Genomic DNA, 20810 nt, shown 5'->3' on the forward strand with positions numbered 1-20810 from the left:
TGGGGGAGATATTTTAAAATCATGTGTCTGATATGAGGTTAGCATCTGCTGAATGTAAAGGACTTCTAAAACTGGACAACGAAATCAAACAACCCAATTAAACAAGTAGGCAAAGGACCTGAATACACCCTTCTCCAAAGAAAACATACAGCTGGCCAACAGACATGTGAAGAGACGCTCAACATCACTAATCACTGAAAACACAAATCAAACCCAACGAGATACCATATCACACCCGTTAGAGTGGTGGCCACCACTCCCGACAAGAAGACCAGGGTCATTGGTGTGGGTCTTGGTGGAAGCGCCCGGCACTTAAATCCTGCCGACAAGCAGGCCTGGCCCCAGGCCAGGCACCTGAACCGGGATCCGGTCTGGGCCTTACTCCCAGCCACCACCTTACAGGAGACGGGAGTGTGGTCAGCAAAAACCAAACTCTGAGCAACGCCACAGCACAGATGACCCAACTGCATCACCCCCCCCAAAACCCAAAACTTCAAAGAGAGAGAGCAGCAGTCTGTAGATAAAAAGGAGTTTAAGAGACATGTCTGCTGGCTGTGACGCGTGGCCTACGTGTCCCTCGGGTCCCACAACTGAACCGCAGGCAGCGCAGCTATGTTTGGGGAAGCGGGGACACCAGGGAACTTTGTGGGTGTCACTGCTGCACGATGAGACCGCAGTGGGGTCTCTGATGGCGGCTTCCCCTGTGCGAAGCTCAGACGGGAAGACGGAGAAGTGCCAGGTGCCTGAACTGCAGCCCCCAAGCTGAGTGGGCTGTGGTGTGTTTCTCAGCCCAGTGCAAGCTCCCGGCGGGGGCAGGTCCAGCCAGAAAGGCTTCTCCTGGGCCCCGGGACTGGAGGCAGGTGGGAAATGCTCAGGAGGGCTGGGGGGGAGTGACCGGGTGCAGAGGTCTGTGACTTCAGACAGCGCATGTGTGGAGGGACACCTGAGACCCCTGGGGCTGGGGCAGGCTCTCCCCTCACACCCAGCAGGGACCCTCCCAGCCCCCTGCCAAGGCCATGGCAGGCACCACAGGGCTGCTTGGGCTCTTGTCCTGGCCCTGACGCCCACCCCCAGCTCCCAAGGCACCCTCGCACCTCTGGAGCCGGGTCCCCAACGCTGGCTTTCCTCCCTGAGCTGCTGCCACCCGGCTGCTGAGATGACGTTTTCTGCAGGAAGTCAGAGATCCTCTGAACCAAGAAGTCGCGGTCTTTCAGGTTGGCAAACAGGAAGGTCATTTTGCTCTTGGTGCTAATGGACAGAGGGCTGGGCAGGACACTGGAGCTGTCGGCTTTTTCGACAATGGTCACCTGCGAAGGCAAGAACACCGGGCGTCTGTGTCTTGGGACAAAGAGCTGGAAGGCTCCATGGCCGTGAGAGCACAGAGGCCTTTGGGGCCGCGTGAACAGGGGTGGGGCCGGGGCCGGGGTTGTGTGTGCATATGTGTGAATGCATGTGCAAAGTGTGCGCACACACGTATGGTTGTGTATGCATGCACATCCACATGTGTGCATGTGTGAGTGCCACACATGCATGTGCATGCATGCGAGTGGCATGCAGCATGCACCGGTGTTCTGTGTATATTAACGTGTGTGTGGCACATGTGTGTGCACGTGGCACATGTGCACACACATGTGCGAGCACACACATCTGCATGCATGTGGGCTGAGATCTGGGAGGGGGGCACACAGCTCACAGGTCCAGCAGGAGACCACACCGGAGGATCCCACACAGGCGCCGACGTGCTGACTGACGTTTCATTAAAGGGCACGGGCTGCTGTGAGGGGGGCCCCAAAGGGGCGGGGTGTGCGCAGGACACCCGAGGGGCCCAGCGCATGCTGGTGTCCTGGGTGGCGGCTGTGGAGCGGAACAGACGTGCTGTGGTTGGGATGCAGGAAGGAGGCCAGGTCAGAGTCGATGGTGGCTCCGGCTTTTCACCAGAGCAGGCGGAGGGAGGGGCGTCGCTGCCCGGGGAGGGATGAAGAGAGCACGCAGGGTGGACAAACTCCAGGCGCAGCCGGCTATCAGGGAGGAGCCCTGGGAAGCCTCCCTGGTCGGGACAGTGCTAGGCCAGGGCCTCCACCCCAACCAGCCCCAGAGCCCACCCCAGGAACGCAACAGGACGGTCCTGTTCCCCGGCTCGGCCAGCACTCTCTGCTGTCGGAAAAGTCAGGAGGCAGTGTGGAGCTGGGTCCACGGAACCCCCCGAGCCCCTCCCCCTCCCCGCCCCCCTAGTCTTGGGACCATGTCAGCACAGTTCAGAGGCAAGCTCACGGGCTTGGCGCCAAACAGAGCGTGGGATGGAGGGCCACCCCCGAGCCCCAGAGCCTGGAGCTGGGGGTCATTGGAGCCCTCTGATTTCCTCGGCCTGCCCAGGTGGCAGAATGCTGGCCCACACCTGTTCACAGCTCCACCTGCAGCAGGAGGGCTTTGCACAAACGCAAGGAGGGTCTCACTGCTCTAGGGTTTTTCAATTTAATTTTGATATATTTTTAAATCCTCACCTGAGGATGTGTTCATTGATTTTAGAGACAGAGAGCGGGGAGAAAGACACCGACGTGAGAGAGAAACGTTGATCAGTTGCCTCCCACATGCACCCCAACTGGGGACCGAACCTGCAACCTAGGTATGTGCCCTGCTTGAGGATCAAACCCACCACCTTCTGGTGGACAGGACAACACTCCAACCAAATGAGCCACCCAGCCAGGGCTCACTGCTCACAGAATACTATGGTTTAGGTTATAACTTCAAAACCTCAATGTGTGACCCTGGCTAAGACCTCAGTTGGTTAGAGCACCATCCTGATGCACCAAGGTTGTGGGTTCAATTCCTGGCCAGGGCACATACGAGAATCAACCAATGGCCCTGGCTGGTGTGGTTCAGTGGATTGAGTGCTGGCCCCTGAACATTTAACCAAAAGGTTGCTGGTTTGATTCCCAGGCAGGGCACTGCCTAGGTTGCCAGCCAGGTCCCCAGTTGGGGGACAGCGAAAAGCAACTGATCGATGCATCTCTCACACATCCATGTTTCTGGCCCTCTCTTTCTCCTTCTCTCTAAAAACAAATAAATAAAAATCTTACCGAAAAGACAACCAACCAATGAATGCATGAGAAAGTGGAACTACCGATCGATGTCTGTTTTTGTCTCCCTCTCCAAATCAATAAATAAAAATTAAAACAAAAAACAAAAAAACACACCTCATTGGCAAGTTTGCCTTGCTGGGCCAAGAGGAAAAGGTGGCCTGGAGACCTGCCCTGCCCCCCGCCGGCCTGCCGTCCGGCGCTGGTGCCCTCACTGGGCCCACTGCCCCCCCAGCGCAGCAGCAGGAAGATGGCCTCTGCCTCTGATGGGGAGAGCTGACTTCCGGTGACACTGTTAGAGCCTGAGCTGCCGCCAAGGCCAGCGTCAGGCAGGAAGAGCATGACGTGGGGGGCTGGTGCAGGGCCAGTGCCCTCCAAGTCCCGCCAAAGCAGGGCTCTGCCAGTCCCACTGCAGGCCAGGAAGGCAGGCCTGAGGGGCGCCCTCACCATGGAGGCGTGGGTCCCTCCTGCAGTTTCCTTATGGGCCAGCGGGCGCTCTCCTGGCACACCAAAACCTACCCCATCTGCCCACATGCCAAGGCAGCCCCTGAGGATGAGCCCTGGGCACCCACTCCTGAGAGTCCTGGCCAGGGCAGGTGCCCATTGAGACAGGTGAATGCTGAGGGCCCCCCGGGCGAACCAGGGCAGGGCAGGTGGGGGCTGGGTGCTCACCTCCCGCAGGGGTATGATGAGGTGGCAGGCGTCCTCCTCCTTGCTGGCGAAGCAGATGTAGTTGCCGGAGATGAACATCTGGCCGGGGATGTGCAGCTTGGTGAAGGGCGTCCACAGGGTGCAGCTTGTGTGGCCGTCCAGGCGCTCGTCCCCGGGCAGCCGGAACGTGGCCCGGTAGTACTCGTTCTTGGCTCGTGCGTCCAGGTCTCTGGGGAAGCCACGGTGAGGTGTAAGGGAAGGGACGAGAGCTGGGTGTGCGCCTCGGGTCTGGGCTCTTCGGGGTCCTCCCTCAAGCACGTCCTACCCAGGGGTCTCCCAGCTCAACACACGCACACTTTAAATGGCCAAGTAAAATGACCCGCAGAGGAGCGGTCAGCAAATAAGCCCTTGGGTCCTGTCGGCTGTGGGAGGACCCTGGGGGCTGACAGGTGTGGCTCGCCACTTTCCCAGGGGGTCCCTGCACCTGCCTGGTTTCTGTGCACTGGGAGGGCCTGGCCCCACGCAGAAGCCTAGACAAGAGCCTCCCGACTGAAGGGCGGAACTGCTGCTTGCCCTGAAACGCACACCACCTGCCCTTGGCGGAGCGGGGCAGAGGCCAAGCCGTGCCCCTTGCCCCTGAGCTGGCTCTGTCTGGGGGCTGCCGGCAGCCTGAGCAGGCACACCCTGGCAGACAGCACCAGGGGCCGTCACGTCCCGGCCTCCCTCGTGTTCCTTCTGGAGGATCGCTTGCATCAGAGAGTGACATCTGCTGACAGTGTTCTGGTCCTGAAGGAGCCCACCCCCTGCCCCCATGATCCTGGGCCCAGGCTGTGGGACCTGAGGGCTCCTAGCCAGCCTCGCAGGGTTCCCAGGAGGCTACAACCAAGGAGTGGGGCAGAAGTGGTGGCAGGCTGGTCACCAGTGTTGGTCCCTTTGTCCACCAGTTCCCAGACAAGGCAGCAGAGACCGCAGACCTTCCTGGCCGCACTCAGCCACAAGGTGTGGGGGGCCTGCAGGGCCGCTGGCCAGCCGGGCGGAGAAGAGTGGTCAGCCATGGAGGGAGAGAAGTGGTATGCCCTGGGACCTGGTCACTGAAGCAGCCCCGAGCGGCCTCTGGGTACCTTGCCTGGGGTGGGGGGAGCGCGGGCCGGCCGCAGCAGGGGGCTCCCACCCTGGCTGCGCTACGCACTGGCTGCAGGGAGTTGGGCCAGTGCCTCCGCCTCCCTGTGCCCAGCTTCCTGCCTGTGACTACGGAGTGTGGGCCCTCCCCATCCCCGGGCTGTGAGATGGCGCCTCTCCAGACACACCCCTCTGTGAAGCTCTCGAACCCCTGCCCCCCTGGGCAACGCACCGCTTCAGAGCCGAGATGTTCCGGTGGGGCCGGGAGGGCCTGGGCAGCACCCTGTCCTCCAGGAAGCGCTCGCTGTCCAGCAGCTGTCGCATGGCCAGGTTTGCCAGCTGCTCCATGAGCTTGAAGGTCTCGCCGATGTTGAGGAACATGGAGAAGAAGAGCTCCTGGTCTCGAGTGTCCACGCGGATGCTCTCGGGGAAGAGCAGGGTGGCGTTCTTCTCCAGCCGGATGACGTCCACCCACTGCACCACTAGGCTCACTACGCCAGTGGGGATAGACACGCCAGGCCTGGGTCAAATGGGCTGGAGGGTGGGCAGGGAGGTCTCCTGCCTCCCACCTGTACCCGGAACCCATTGGGTGGCACTGCCCCCGTGCCCGGGCCTTGCTGTGCGGGGACACAAGATCCACAAGGGGAGGAAGGGCCCCTGGGGTCTCTGACCCAGGACTGGCCCTGAGGAGAGACCGGTGAGCGTCTGCCCACGAACAACTGGTGTGACACGGATGAGTGTGCACAGGGGGGCCAGTGGGGGTTCTGGCCCCGAGAAGCCCCATCCAGTGGGAGAGCACTGATGTGGGAACCAAAGTCACAACACCGTGTGCCCAGCAGAGGGCACAGCCCTGCCTGACAAGGAGGTGCAAGGCCTGGAGAGGGGCCTGGAAGACGTGGAGGGTGCGTGTGGGGTGGGAGGAGGCCCTGCTTCCCTCGGGAAGGGCGGGTACTGGGATGGCTGGGGCCTGGAGGCTCTGCCTTCGGGAAGGTGGCAGCAGAGGGTCCTGGCTGCCCCTGGGGAGTCTGCCTGGAGTCCTGAGGCCAGCGCTGCCCTGAGGGCGGGATCTGCAGGCCTGGAGCTGCTCATGGACATGTGTGCCTTTGAATACTTGACTTAAAAGAAAGAGGCCCTACGCGGAAAGTCACTATGTGAAAAACCGTACCAGCAGACACAGATGTGGCAGGAGTCCCCAAGAGCCAGGTGTGTGCCTGGCTCAAGTTTGGGCGTTCCTGTCATAGGCTGGTGAGGTGGCGACCCTCTGCTGGGTGTGTGGGAACAGAATATCTGGGGGCTGAGAGAAGGAAGACCCCTCAGGGACTTTGGCATTCTGGAAAGGTGGTGAACTTTCTGGAGGTGATGTTGGGGTGTGAGGGCTGAGGAGCAGAGGAGGACGGGAGCAGCTGGCGGTTGGGGGACGCCGGGCCCCAAGCTCACCTTCCTTGCCCAGCAGGAAGGAGTAGAAGCACAGGTGATTGACGGTCAGGTAGAGCCAGCCCTGCCTGGGCACGCGCCCCTTCCAGTAGCTACAGGAGTAGTAGTTGACCAGCTTCTCCCCCTCGGGCATCCCAAACTGCTTCCGCATCTTCAGCTCGGCCTCCTTGAACTTCCCGGGGTCCTCGTCTCCCTGGGGCTGCAGGTTCTTGTTCTCTTCAGCGATGATTCCCTGGAGGAGGACAAGGGGGGGGGGGTTCCTGGAAGGCCCAGGGTTCCCGTGGCCAAGACAAGCAAAGGCTGGAGTGGAGGAGCCCAGGACTCAGGTGGTGGCACCCAGGATGCTGGCCGAGAGGCCACAGGCAGGGCCAGGCCAGGCGGCTGCTCCAGCAGTGTGGGGTGGGACAGATGCTGGCCACGTGACAGGCAGCTTCCCTCGACTCCGCAAACCATTATGGCATGGAGCAGCGACTTTCTACATGGATGTTTATTTTTACATAGAATTCCTAAAAAACATAACGGCAAGAACCGCACGCAGCAGAAGGGCGTGTTTAGAGGGGAGACCCCGCCTCTTGCTCCCACAGCCCTTTCCCGGCTTCCTCCTGCAGGTGCAGGTGCGGAGGGTCGCCTGCAAGCAAACAGGCCCCTGTTTCCTCTTCCTTGCCTTCTCTACCCAGAAGGCACCGTGCTGCGGCGCTGTTCCGTGATGTGTGTTTCTCATGACAAGTCCTGTATTTGAGGCCCCCACACACGGGTGCCTGCCTCTTGCCCTCGCCTGCAGACCCAGCTCAGGGCGCACCTGTGCGGACTGCGTCCTGCCTGCGTCTTTCGGGGGCTCGGAGTCCCAGACCTCTTGGGGTGAGAGAGGTTCTTAGGATACTCAGCTCAAAAGGTACACACAGGTTTTCCAGGTGGCTTGCTCACTACACTAAGGTGATTCAAGGCCAGGCTTCCCGGGCCTCCAGGAGCTGGGGAGGCCCCATGGGGGAGGTGTGCCCTGCGGCCCACGGCCTCAGTGCCTTTCCATCTGGGAAGATGAGGCCCTGCCTTTGTCTCTGCCACCCTGGATGCTGCCCGCTGGACAGCCTGTGGGCCACCACTGGTCACGCTGCCCCTGGGGTCGCTGTCCTGGGTCTCAGCCAGCAGCTGCTCCCCGACCCCAGCTGCCCAGGCGGACCCCCAGGCAGGGAGCCGAGGGGCTGAGCCGGGCTGCTCTGCATCTCCACGGCCGCTCCCAGGAGGCCCTCCCACCACTGGGAATGGGCAGCCCGGCTCTCAGGGTGCTGGTTCCTACTCCTCGGCTGACACTACTGGGCTGTAAAAACCACGGGGTAAACTTTCAATTCTTGATTCCATGTCTTTCATAGTTTTAGGCATATTCAGGTTTCCTGTTTACTCCCCAGTTTAAGTTTATGGTAGGTCAAAGAACGGCCTCCAGAGAACCAAGATGGCGGCGTAGGTAGACACACTGCGCCTCCTCGCACAACCAGAACTGACAGAGAATCGAACGGCAGGGGGGTCCAACACCAAGGAAATAAAAAATAAACATTCATCCAGACCGGTAGGAGGGGCGGAGACGGGCACCGGGGTGGAGAGGACTCGTGTGGCTGTGGCGCGACCGAGACTGGCGGAGTGTGGGACCAACGGGGCAGGAGCAGACCCCGCGGCCCCATATTCGCGCACAGATAAACCGGACAAATGGCGGGGAGCGAAGCAGACCCTGCAACCCAGGGCTCCAGTGCAGGGAAATAAAGCCTCAAACCTCTGATTGAAAACGCCCGTGGGGGTTGGGGCGGCAGCAGGAGAGACTCCCAGCCTCACAGGAGAGGTCTTTGGAGAGACCCACAGGGGCCTAGAGTGTGCACAGGCCCACCCACTCAGGAACCAGCACCAGAGGGGCCCAGTTTGATTGTGGGTAGCGGAGTGAGAGATTGAAATCCGGAGGAGAGTGAGGCGGGCGCCATTGCTCCCTCTCGGCCCCTCCCCCACATACAGTCACCAGCATTACCCCACCCCGTGAACACCTAAGGCTCCACCCCTTTAAGTAACAGACGAGCCAAAAAAAAAAAAAAAAAAGGCCCAAATGACAGAACACTTCAAAGCTCCAGAAAAAATACAACTAAGCGAGGAAGAGATAGCCAACCTATCGGATACACAGTTCAAAACACTGGTTATCAAGATGCTCACAGAATTGGTTGAATCTGTTCGAAAACCAGATGAAAAAATGAAGCCTATGCTAAGAGAAACAAAGGAAAATGTACAGGGAACCAATAGTGATGCGAAGGAAACTGGGACTCAAATCAACGGTGTGGGCCAGAAGGAAAAAAGAAACATCCAACCAGAAAAGAATGAAGAAACAAGAACTCGGAAAAATGAGGAGAGGCTTAGGAACCTCCAGGACATCTTTAAACGTTCCAACATCCGAATTATAGGCGTGCCAGAAGGAGAAGAGGAAGAACAAAAAATTGAAAACTTATTTGAACAAATAATGAAGGAGAACTTCCCTAATCTGGCAAAGGAAATAGACTTCCAGGAAGTCCAGGAAGCTCAGAGAGTCCCAAAGAAGCTGGACCCAAGGAGGAACACACCAAGGCACATCATAATTACATTACCCAAGATTAAACGCAAGGACCTACATCCAAGATTACTGTATCCAGCAAAGCTATCACTTAGAATGGAAGGGAAGATAAAGTGCTTCTCAGATGAGGTCAAGTTAAAGAAGTTCATCATCACCAAGCCCTTATTATATGAAATGTTAAAGGGAGTTAACTAAAAAAAGAGAAGATCAAAAATAGGAACAGTAAAAATGACAGCAAACTCACAGTTATTAACGACCACACCTAAAACAAAAACAAGAGCAAACTAGGCAAACAACTAGAACAGGAACAGAACCATAGAGATGGAGATCATATGGAGGGTTGTCAATTGGGGAGGGGGAGAGGGGGGGAAAGGTACAGAGAATAAGTAGCATTGATGATAGGTGGAAAATAGACAGGGGGAGGGTAAAAATAGCGTAGGAAATGTAGAAGCCAAAGAACTTATAAGTATGACCCATGGACATGAATTATAGGGGGGGAATGTGGAAGGGAGGGGGTGGGCAGGATGGAGTGGAGTGGGGGGGGAATGGGACAACTGTAATAGCATAATCAATAAATGTATTTTAAAAAAAAGAAGAAAAAAAAAAAGAACGGCCTCCAAGGATGTCCCCATGCCAACCCACAGTGCCAAGGGAAAACAGGCCTTACAGAGCAAAGGGGACTCTGGATGTGACTGAGTAAGGGTTCTGAGATGGGGAGGTTGCCCTGGATTATTTGGGTGGGTCCGTTGCAATCACGGGTCCTTTAAAGAGACAAGAGAGTCAGGGTCACAGAGGGCAAGACATGGGGGGGACTGGGGGACTGATTTGAAGATGCCACCCTGCTGGGTGACATCAAGATGAAGGAAGGGGGTCAAGAACCAAGGAACCCAAGTGGGCCATAAACGCTGGAAAAGGTGAGGAAACGGACCCTCTGCTCAGAGCCCACCCAGGAGGAAGGGCGCCCTGGCGCTAGCCCTCGGGGTGGGGCCGTCTCTGAGTCCTGCCCTTCTGAACGGAAAGGTAATGAAGTTGAGTGTCTTTGTGCCACTAAGCTTGTGGTGACTTGTTAATAACGTAGCACTTGGAAACGAGTACAGATGATTCTAATAAAGCAGCCATCCTGTCTACATCCTTAAATTAATTGGCTTAAAGCTATTTATAGCATTGTCTCTTTTTCTTCAAACTCGGCTTCTCCAAGCCCTTCCCCAAGGCTGCCTGCAGGAGGCCCCGCCACCTAGGACCCCTCTCCACAAGCCTGTGGGTACTCTGGGCTCAGCTGCCCTTCTCTGTCACTCCCTGGTCCTCCATGGACTAACCCCTTCCCTCGGCTGTTTCCTTCTTCCTCACCTCCCGGCTGCTCTGGAGCTCTCAGTCCCTGGATCCGACACCGGCTCACTCACTTCCGCCCTTTCCTCTCTTGCAATGAGAGACCCAGGCCTTCCCATTCCCTTCTCCACACTGCTCTGCTGCAGCCCACCAACTACTGTGCGGCAGTATTTTAATTATCACTGAGTTCTCGACGTCTTCTAGTTTCCAGCTCTTCTCTGACTCAGGAGGCATTCCGGACCCCCCTCCCGTCCTGCAGGTGGGTCTGTGCAAGCCTGCCACACGGGCAGCGTGTGATCGTGTGGCCGTGGGCAGTTAGTGCTGGAGCCCAGCCTGCTCAGCGGGACAGTGCGGGCCTGCCTCCGCTCTCTGCCCGTTCCCTGCAGCCAGGAGGCGACACAGGTGCTGCCTTGAGCTCCAAAGTGCGGGGAGAAGAGGGAGGAACTCAGTGCCCTTGGGCAGGTCTAGGAAGTTGTGCCCCCAGCCACTCAGCCGTGAAACCCCCACCCAGTAGGGGCCCTCCTAGGAATCTACCCTGAGGCTAGAGAGAACACGCACACATTCACAAGACGTTAATTACCCCTCAAGAGAAAACAACCTAAACACCGCCTGACTTTTTACATGTTGCTACAATTCTCAGAATCCTTGTCTGACAGCTGTGGAATTCTCCACTCGCCGCCCGCCTGCGACCTGCCCAGTGCCCTGAACACAGGTGCCTGGCACAGGACTCAGGTGGACAGCGCCCAGAAATGTCCTGCTCTCAGGTCTCGTCGCTCTTGGTCCGCAAAGGAGAAGGCAGAGAGGAGCGTGACGCTCTCCCGGCCACAGCCTGGGGGGGGGGGGGGGGGGCGCCGCTCTAGCCTTTTTGCTGACAGTGTCTCGGGGGCATCCGACACACACACCATTCCCCATGAGTACCTGGCAGCGTCAACTCCAAGGAATGGAACTGCCGGGTCAAGGGTAGTTTTATAACAGAAACATGCCTCCAGCTAATCCTATCACTTCCAGCTTCTTCCTCTGCCTGGCGACTGCTGGCGGCAGCTGTGGGGCCGCACGCTCGCGCGGGGAATGGAGACGCGCGGCCTGGTCCGGTCCCGGGGGCTGGGCAGGAGGCCCACCCCGCGGTGCCCGGAGAGAAGGGGAGGGGAGCCTCACGTGTATCTTGCCCTTGACGAAGGTGGTGATGTCTTCCTCGTTGTCGAAGATGGACAGCGTCTGGAGCAGGTTGTTCTCCAGCCACTCCCAGTGTGCCGTTATCTCTTTGTGGTCGGAACCTGGGGGCGTGGGGGGAAACAAGAGGGAGATCGCGCCATCCCCAGGCCTTGGACGTGAACTTGGAGAAGACACGGCCTCGTGGGCAGCACCCAAGTGACTGCAATCTCAGGCCATTTCCTCTTTTCCTCCTTACACTTTACGTATATGTGTGTAACAAAAGTCACAAGGAGTCCTGGTAAAATGAAAAATAAGAGAACTCGGGCAGAACTGCAGAGTCACGTGGAAAATAAAGCCTCTGTTTCCCCCTTACGCAAGGAAGAATGACCGCAAGTCTCCTGTCTCCTCCCAGAAACGGCCTCTGCGTCTACATGTTTGCTTACTTATGGAGACTGTCCTTCGAGACAAAAGGACTTCACGCATGGCTTTGAGCTGCAGGTGCCCAAGCAGCTGGAGGAAGTGGGTCTTGGTGTAAGTGATGCAGCCTTCCTGAGATTTCAGGGGCCTCCTGCAGGGCTCGAGTCCTGAGGACATCTCCCGCTGGGCGGGGCAGGCCAGGCACACCCAGCCAGGCCTCTGCCTGCAGGGCTCCCCCTTCTCCTCCCACGCTCTTGCCTCCTCCAGAACCCCTACTGAGACCTTCAGCTTCTGACTGGCCTGAGTGTCTGTCCTGCCCAGGAGGTGGTCCCTGTCCTCTGGGGGAAGGGCCCTGAGGGGCCTGCAAGCCCAGTGCCAATGGAAGCCGAGAGAAGCTGGCTAGTGCTGTTCCCAAAGGGTAGGCGGCCACCCGCTTGCTCCCATCAGGGAGTCGGGCCCAGCCGCTGCCCCCCCCCCCCATCCCCATCCCCGGCGTGTGCCAGGCGGGGAGCACACACTCGAGAGCTGTTTTCTGAGCGAATGAGCACAGGAGCGGAGCGAAGGTCCCGCTCCCTCTCCGCTGTACTGGAACGGGGTGGTCCACGGACCATGAGTGCTGGGTGGCCCAGTCAACCTCCTGACCCCAGGAAGGCCCACACTCGTGGCATGGAGAAGCCTCGGCAACGCCACGAGTCCAGCAAGGCTGTGGACCCGACACGTCGCCGGGTACCCGAGCACTAGTCACCCCATCCTTCGCTACCCGGGGAACACTCTCCCAGCTGGAAACTCAGCTCTGATTCCGCCCTGCCCTGGCCAACTGGTCCCCACCATCTCCCAGCCCAGCCACTGCCTCATTGCCCTGCCACATGTCACAGCCCAGCTCTCCTGGTGGGGGTGGGTCTGTTGGTTTCTGTACATTTACCCCAGCAATTCAGCTCCTAACAAGCCATTCTAAGGAAGGACCCCCCTCCCTGGGCCGGTGTGAGGACTCGGTGTGAAAACAATCACACCTGGGCCTAGTTCGCGGTGAGTCACAGCGGGCGAGCAACACCCCCCTGGGTCACCCAGGAACCGCTCCTCTTTTTTCCATTTCTCTCTGCATTTCTACTACAGCCTCCTTTCCCTGGGGCACGAAGCCCAAGGGGAGGGGATCTCTCCCTGTCTTTTTGCCAAGACCTTCACTTGAACTTGGAAGTTAAATCTGCACAGGACACAACTCTACTGTGATCCCTTTTACACCCACCCCAGCAGCCGAAAGCCAAGGCTGCCTTGTCTACACTGTGTGTGGCTCTGCCTAGACTTTAAATCCCTACAGATGTGCACTTAACACAATTATTAGTTAGAAGTAACTCAATGTTCTTTGGGTAAAAGTAAGCACAAACAATGCCAGCCCTATGCTTGGCACTAGGGGTAAAAAGAATATAAAAGCTAATTAGTGCTACTTATGTTTTCAGAATGTTTTGTGGACTATCTTATTGAATTCTTAGAGCATCTTGGAAGCAGGTACCATTAGTTTTATCATATAGCATAAAGCTGAAGCACAGCGAGGTTAAGTAAGTTGTCCAAGGTCACACAGTTGGATGAATAGACCATGGTCCTAACCCAGCTGTCCAGCAGCAGAGCCTCCCTCAGCCTCCGGGAGCTGCTGGTCCAGCAGGAGAGCCAGCCAGAGTGCGGTGGGGAAGTGTGGGAGGGATACGGCAAGTTCCAAAGAGCAAGAAGGAAGGCTGGGCACACGGGCCGGGGGGTTCTGGGAAGGTTTTCCGCAGGGGCTGGCATCAGAGTGGGAGGAGGCTAGGTGGACACGGGGGATGCTGTCCCCACACTGTCCAGGACATGCGGGGCTGGGAGCTGCGGAGAGGAGGAATAAATGGAGGCAGGTCTTCAGTGGCAGGCTGAGCAGCTGGGATTCACTGCAGGTGCCAGCAAGACCAGGGCTAGTCTGGGAGAGCTCAGGGGCGTGGGCGGGGGAGGGGGCTCGGACAGAGGCGGGGCCCGCGGAGTGGGAGCAGTTCAGTGCGTGTGGCCACAGTTCCCCAGCACCAGGCCCCACTGCCGCCAAAGGGGACCCACGCAGCATGGCCACGCCCCTCTCCCCACAGAGAGGCCACTCACTGCCACTGCCCCTCCTCATCCGCTCCCGGAGCAAGCACTCAGCTGAGACAGGTCTCGGATCCCAAAATCTCGAGGGTCCACTGACAGTGCAGCGTCTCCTCCTCGCCCAGGCACACACCGATGCCCCCGTCTGGCTCAGTCCCCACCCCACAGGAGGTCCTCTCTCCCATGGGCAAACCAGTCCCCGAGCTCTGGAACCAGGAGAGCAGGGCTCCGAGCGGCCATCCAGTTTGGCCGTGGGCCAGTCCAGCTTTCTAAGCCTGCTCTTGTTCCTTTGCACCGAGGGGGAGGACAGCTCTGTCCAGGTGCCTGGGAGGAGGAAGACATTGTCTAGCCTGGCACCTGGGACAGGGCCCACCTGGTATGGAGGACCGTGCTGCTGCCACCCACACTTGTCTTCAGGCCGGACCCCTCCTCTCCGGAGGCTGGGTCCCGCTGTGAGTACTCCTGTTCTCTTTCCTCTGGCCTCCAGGGAAAACCTTACCCTGGGAGCCAGGGACACTGGGCTCTAGCACACAGAGGTGTGTTTCCAGCACAGGGACATGAGTAGGGGGTCTTGGTTTGAACTGCAGTCTGTGTGACCATAGGCCAGTTACTCTATCCTCTGGGCCAGTTTCCTCATCTTCTAAGTAGGGAAAGCCAAAGTCCCGCCTTTGGAGCTGTTGGGAGGGCCACCTAAGCGCCTGGCTGTGGGCGGCCCTGTCGGAGGGCCGGCCTCCGCCGGTGCCCACTGGAAGGGGACTTTCTCCGAGACTCCCAGGGAGGTGGCTGTGTGTCCTAGGGCCTTGATCTTCAACCTTTCTCATCTCACGGCATACATAAACTCATTTCTAAAACGCTGCGGCACACCAAAAACATGTTTTTTGCTGATCTGACAAAAAACACGTACAATTTTGATCCATTCACACCAGCTGGCTACTGTTGTGCTGGCTGTTGCCACTCTCTTATTGGACAATCTAAGGGAAAGGAGGTCAGTGCCCTTGACTCAGGCGGGGGCTGCAGGTGTTACTCATCCGTGGGGCACACAAGCTGGAAATCGCCGCTCCTGGGGAGAACGCCCAGCCGGCCCTCGTTATTTCCCTCGTTGTGTCCCTCAGTCTCCCGGGAGGCCGAATTCGCCAACACTGCCCCCAGCTGGTCACATTCCCATCAACTGATCAACGCATAACTTTGTTTTGCGCGTCTTTCTGTTTAAAGGCACCTTATTTAATTCACGCGGTCAATTCGGTGGCATCGGACTCCCGGACAGCACGTGGCCACATAGGCCTGAGGGCACTCCCCTCATGGGTGTCCCAGAGCTTCTCCCCTTGGGGACACATAGCGCTCCAGCAATCCACGTGGGGCCGTTTTAAACAGCGAATGACCCAGAAAAAACGTGAGAACAGGGCACTCAGACCATGGAGAGCACACTGGTTTACGGTGTCCGGGAGCTGACCCCAGGAGGCAGGATGCTTGTCCCGCCCCAGCTGGGAACCTGTGTCAGGTGATTCAGATTGTTCGCTGCTCTGCACGTGCGCATTCCCCAAAACGCCACAAGTGAGTTGGGGCACTGCGGGGCCCGTGACCAGCAGAGCGGCCTCCCCAAGCAGGGCAGTGGCCTGGGCTGTGCTGCTGAGTGAGGGGCAACGCTGGGTTTCAGGGGGCACACTCGGCCCAGGAACCGGGCTGCGCCCCCTCCCGGCCCAGGGCCCCTGAGATCCAGGTCACCTACCACATGCCACCGTCCAGTAGACCTGTGAGTCCTGGGTCTGGTGCAGGATTCGGTAAGGGGCCACGCGGGCGCTGGAGTCCAGGACCACGTCCAAGGTGCCCACGAGGAGACCTGGGAGCAGGCAGAGAAGTGTGCAGTGAGGGAGGGTGGCGCTGGCAGCCGAGCCTGGTGGCCAGGGCGGGCCTGGAGAAGGAAACACCTTGCAGCCCATAGGCTCCTCTACCAAGTGAGTTCTTCCTCCTGCCTGGTCCCTCCCGGAAACCCCTTCCCACTTCCTCCTGGAAGCTGCTGCCTGCCCTGACGCAGACACACATGCAGGCAGGGGCACAATCAGCACCCCCACACCCACATTTTGTACTGTATACAGACCCTGCTCCCCGTTCAGCGAAACCACTCGGCCTGGAGCTGCAGGGCCAAGGGGCCCAACGCTTAGACAACCTGGGAGGCCCTCTTGAAGAGAACACAAAGCCAGGTCTGAAACAAATACTTCTTCAGAATAAAAAAGTACAACAGCTACAACCAAAACAGCCAGGAACGACAATACCAGAAATATCACAAAACCCAGAAAACTTGTACAATATGTTTCACTAACTGCCAGGTGTCTGTAGATACGTTCCCAGCTGCCCGCCCCCCGCCAGTCCCCCCACCGTTTCTGGTGTGCTTGCCGGCTGTTTCCACGAGACGGTGACCGTCCGACACTGTCGCGAGGTCTTCACTTCGTGCATTTCGCCACGGGACTGTTTTCACTGCGGAGTTTAAGGAAGTTCTTTGCAGCCTCGAAGGTCATGACTGAAAAGGACGTGCCAATTTGTAACTTGATCGTTTTTTTGGCCCCTGAACCGAAGCATTTTAGGGCGTTCCCAGTCTTCCTTCTCTGCTTGCCCCCCCCTTTGTCAACGTCACTGTTTCCCCAGCAGGTCCCAGGAAAGGTCCACCTGGCTTCACTCACTGCTCTTCATCCAGTGAATTATCAAGCTCTCTGAAAACCTTTACTTGTTCCTACTTAAAATTTGCTTTTTTCCATTTACTGAAGTGCTGCTTTCACAGGATCTCAAAGTACTTTGTTACCGTTTCCCTGTTGATGTCAGAATCATTTCCATTAATTTTATTCCTCAACTCTGATACTTTTGTTTCATGTAATCAATACATTTTAACCACTTTCCCTTCCAGTTTTTACTAAATAAACTCACCATTACAAAAGAAGGTACTCTTAACATATATCTAAAAGTCTGTAATTTCTTACTTGTTTTATTGAAATGTTCTAAATACCTTGTAGCATATTCAAGCTTTATCGGTTTTTGAAATAAACTTTTTTCCCATGATTTTTGCTGGGATTTCTCTTCTGGTCTTGGACATTTTATTTTCATGCTTATACTGTTGGCAAAACCTGGAAGTTTTATAATGGGTGGACCAGCTCACACTCAGACCCTTTAAAAAAAAGGTTATATTTATTTTTTAGAGAGAAGGGAAGGGAGGGAGAAAGAGAAGGAGAGAGACATCAATGTGTGAGAAAAACACTGACCAGCTGCCTCTCATACACCCCTACTGGGGACCAGGCCCATAAGCCAAGCATGTGCCCTGACCAGGAATCGAACCCGTGACCTTCTGCTCTGTGGGATGATGTTCAACTGACTGAGCCATGCTGGTCAGGGCTCACACTCAGACTCTTCAGTGAGGAATATAGTTTGGCAGCTGTTTATAAATGACAGTTGGAATAAGACCGCATCCCTGACTGTTCCTCTCCTGGGGAGACACGTGCAGGAGGCCGTGATCTCTGATGGCACAGGGAAGGCCGTGGCGGGACTCACAGAACCCAGCGGGAGTGCAAAGTTCAAGCGGTTTCCCAGGGGGGCGCAGAGATGAACGAGGTGGAAAGGGCCTCCTCTGGGTGAGAAGAAGGGGCCCACTCACTGAGATGATCCACAGAAGCAGAGTGCGCGACAGGCGCACAAAGCACTTTGCTGACACACCTGTGTGATAAAGGCACCTCAGTTTCTGACACAGGCTTGCGGTAGATTCCACAGGTGACCACTGGTCAGCCTCTCCACTGCTGTTTCATCTCCACGAAGTAGTACTGTGGTCAGGAGGCAGGTCCAGCCCTGGCTCCCGTGATTCTCCACGCTGCTGGGAAAGAGTCCCAGGCACTGAAGGGAACACCGTTTTCTTGAGAACTGTACAGTCTCTTCCACATCAGGAGGTGTGGCTCAGGTGAGGCTGGCAGCAGACATCCCCCGTGGGAAGCCTCTGCATCTGGCAGGACTGTATTAGCTGCTAATGCTTAAAATCAGGACATTTCACAAAAAATTCTCTTGGTAAACGGGAAGATCTGGCAACACTGAGCCCGCAGTCCTGTGTGGCAACAGCGGATCACCAGAGGAGCGCAGGCACGGTCCCCTGGGCTTGACCCAGCTCTGCTCTGGCAGTGCCTGCACAGGCCCTGGAGCCTGAGGGGCCTCCCACAACTGCCCAGGGGAGGCCCAATGGACAGGCCTTGGATCTTCAGGCCATACAACTCCAGGAGGTGCCTGTCCAGCCTCGTTCTGGGTGAGCAGTGATGCCCACCCCAGCTAGCTCACCAAGACACCATATACTGGTCATTTGGCAAAGGCTTGGTCTACAGCTCCAAGGGCGCCAGGGATCGGTAAAGGTGGGCAGGAGAGGCTGGAGGGATGGGGGCGGAGGCCAGCCCACAGCTCAGGGGAGCTTTGATCTTGCTAACAGGGCAATTCTTTGGTGAGCTGGGAACGAAGGAGGCAAAGGGAAAGGTGCAGTGTGTCTCTTGGACCCCTCAGAGGCCCCTGGAGAACTGAGGAGGGGGAAGAAGCCCAGGAGGTCTCGCTGACTTTCGGCTGCGAAATCCCACTCCTGGAAGCTGCACACACCTCGGGCGAGCACCGGGAAGCTCACCAGCACCCAGTGCCAGCAGAGGCTGATGCCAGTCTCCCCGGGCTGGCCCAAGTCTCTCCCGAACGGCCTTCTCGTGCGGCGCACTGGTCCCCTCCGTCCCCGCCTGGTCTCGACCCCACGCAGCCCAGGGTCTGTCCTGGCTTCCCAGCCCCCGCCCCGGCCTCTGCCTCCGGGCCCCGCCAGGCCCGGCCTAGCGCCCCCGTCCCTGCCGCGCGCGCTGACGTGCGCGTCCGCGACGCCGAGCCGGGGCCGGGCCTGTCCCGGCGGGTCGCCTCGCCCGCCACCCTGCGCACCCTTCCCACCCGGCCGCCGCGCGCCTCTCACCCGTGAGGCCGCCGCCTCTGCGGTGGCCCCGGCGCCGCTGCAGCAGGAAGAAGGGGTTGGCCCGTTCTGTCACCCACAGCGCGTTGGCCACCAGCACCTCCTCCGGGCCCAGCCACATCGTGGGCTACTCGCACCGGGCCCGGCCGGACAGGCGGAAGCGCCGCCGAGGGGCCGAGCGGGAGGGCGGAGCGTGCGGTGAGCCCAGCAGGCGGTGCCCCCTGGCGGGCCGCCGGACCAGAGGACGCCAGCCCCGTCCACGCCGGCCCTCGGCCCCGCCCCGCGCCAGCCCCGCCCACACCGGCCCTCGGCCCCGCCCCGCACCAGCCCCGCCCACGCAGGCCACGTCGCCAAGGCCGCCTGCCCCGGGTTGTACGCCATTCCCCTTCCCGCATCTTTGCATTGGCTTCTGTAGCTTCATCCCGGAGAGACGAAGCCCCGGGGTGACAGGCTCCTGCCAGAATGGCCGAGCCCACAGGCCAAGAGGAACTGGTTATGCAGAGAGCAGGAACCCTGGCGTTTTGTTAAAACCTATTCAGGGTTTGGGGTAACCATGTAAAGAAATAGCGTTTCGAGGTACACTTTTGGCTGATTGCGCAGTGCGACCAGAGCGTGTTAACATTGCAAAGGGCGGCTGGAAAAGGGTTATATTGTAATAATTCTCCGAATTTTGACACTCGGGCCTAAGACTAGGAGACCCTCCAGGATCCAAGGACAGCTTGTCAGGAAGCCCCGAAGCTGGCAGTATCCTCAGAAATCAGTGCAAGACACTAAGGCTGGGTGGCCCCCGGGCTGAGGCTTCTGCACAGGCGTGGGCGGGCAGCACCCGGCGCTGGGTTGCGGCTCCCTGCTGTCCCAGTGCTGCTCAGTAGGGGTCGAGCCCCTCATATCCGAACGTTGACTCTTCTGGGAACTCGGCTGGGGCAACAGACTTGTATGCAGAATGCCCCGCGCCAACCGGGGCGTGGGATCGTCCTGCCGGCCTGAACCTGCCAGAGACTGGAAGGAGCAAGGAGAAGGGGCCCTTTAGAATCGTCCTTGGAGGCTTAAGAGAGTTTCGAATTGGGTTTCTGTCACTGGCATTCAAGAATCCAGTATGATAGCTGTCGATACAAATAGGCGGTTTCATGGTTGAAACCACATCCAGAGTGATCAAAAGTCTCCTGAAATGTTGCTGAAGACTTTGAATGAACTTTGAAGATGCAGAGGCTGGTTTTCTTAAACCTCCGAAGTTTAAACCGATAACATGTCCTCGTGCCTCAAGGATTTGGAAGCACAGGGTCCGGCAGAAGTGAGGCCTGCTGGAGGGTGGGTTGGGTGATAATATGGGTGTCATAATGTATAGTTTTAATTTGAACATTTCCCCTAAAATGTCATATGGTGTGCTTGAGCGTGATAGTTATGTTACAGAATTACATGCTTATTATGACTTTGTAATAGAAAGGGGTGTTATTTGTGCTGGCCCCTGTACTCTTTAACACCCTGAGAGGTGATGTGAGTTACTTGGTTTCTTCATTCCAGTGGTTCTCAAACTTGGGCTGCATCGGACTCACCTGCAATGCTCGTTAAAGAAGGGATCGCTGGGTCCTACCCGCAGCATTTGTATTTCTGAAGCCCCAACAGGACGCTGGCGCTGCAGACCCAGAGACCAGCTTCAGAGAACGGTTCTTTATAGGCAGGAAAAGAACATTTATTGAGCACTTAGGATGTGTTAAATCTACTTTGTTTTTTCCTTTCTTTTCTAAGATATAATTCACGTTCCATAAAATTCAGGTACACGGTTCAGTGACTGTTAGCATACTCACAAAGTTGTGCGACCATCACCACTGTGTAATCCAGAATATTTTCATCACTTCCAAAGAGAAACCCCTTCCGCATTAGTAGTGACCCCCATTCTCCAGCCCCTCCACTCCTGGCAGCCACTAGTCTATTTCGGTCCCTAGAGATTTGCCCATTCTGGACTTGCGATGGAAATACATTCACAGTGTGTGTGGCCTTTGTG

The 20810-nt window shown here is 57.5% G+C and overlaps 1 protein-coding gene and 1 long non-coding RNA gene across 4 annotated transcripts in view; both read right to left on the reverse strand.

Annotated features, from left to right (window-relative positions):
- Positions 1–19057, reverse strand: part of TBC1D9B (TBC1 domain family member 9B) — a 39657-nt gene extending 20600 nt beyond the window's left edge. For 2 of the 3 annotated variants that reach the window (XM_045188261.3, XM_045188262.3), the window contains exons 1-7: positions 18812–19057; positions 15581–15691; positions 11341–11459; positions 6285–6513; positions 5080–5338; positions 3750–3957; positions 1095–1307 (exon numbers count right to left, since the gene is read on the reverse strand). In XM_045188261.3, coding sequence (XP_045044196.2) covers positions 1095–1307; positions 3750–3957; positions 5080–5338; positions 6285–6513; positions 11341–11459; positions 15581–15691; positions 18812–18929 — 1257 coding nt within the window. In that variant the 5' untranslated portion in view covers positions 18930–19057. The remainder of the gene's footprint in view (positions 1–1094; positions 1308–3749; positions 3958–5079; positions 5339–6284; positions 6514–11340; positions 11460–15580; positions 15692–18811) is intronic. The other variant, XM_024551266.4, reaches the window with a different exon arrangement.
- LOC123478772 (uncharacterized) lies at positions 16244–18797 on the reverse strand. Its single transcript, XR_006654082.2, has 3 exons — positions 17551–18797; positions 16850–17008; positions 16244–16369 (listed from the first exon to the last, which is right to left on the reverse strand). It is a non-coding gene; the product is annotated as an uncharacterized lncRNA (long non-coding RNA).
- Positions 19058–20810: the final 1753 nt, after the last annotated feature.

The sequence above is a fragment of the Desmodus rotundus genome, chromosome 10 (genome assembly GCF_022682495.2).
Source record: "Desmodus rotundus isolate HL8 chromosome 10, HLdesRot8A.1, whole genome shotgun sequence".
Taxonomy (NCBI): Eukaryota; Metazoa; Chordata; class Mammalia; order Chiroptera; family Phyllostomidae; genus Desmodus; species Desmodus rotundus.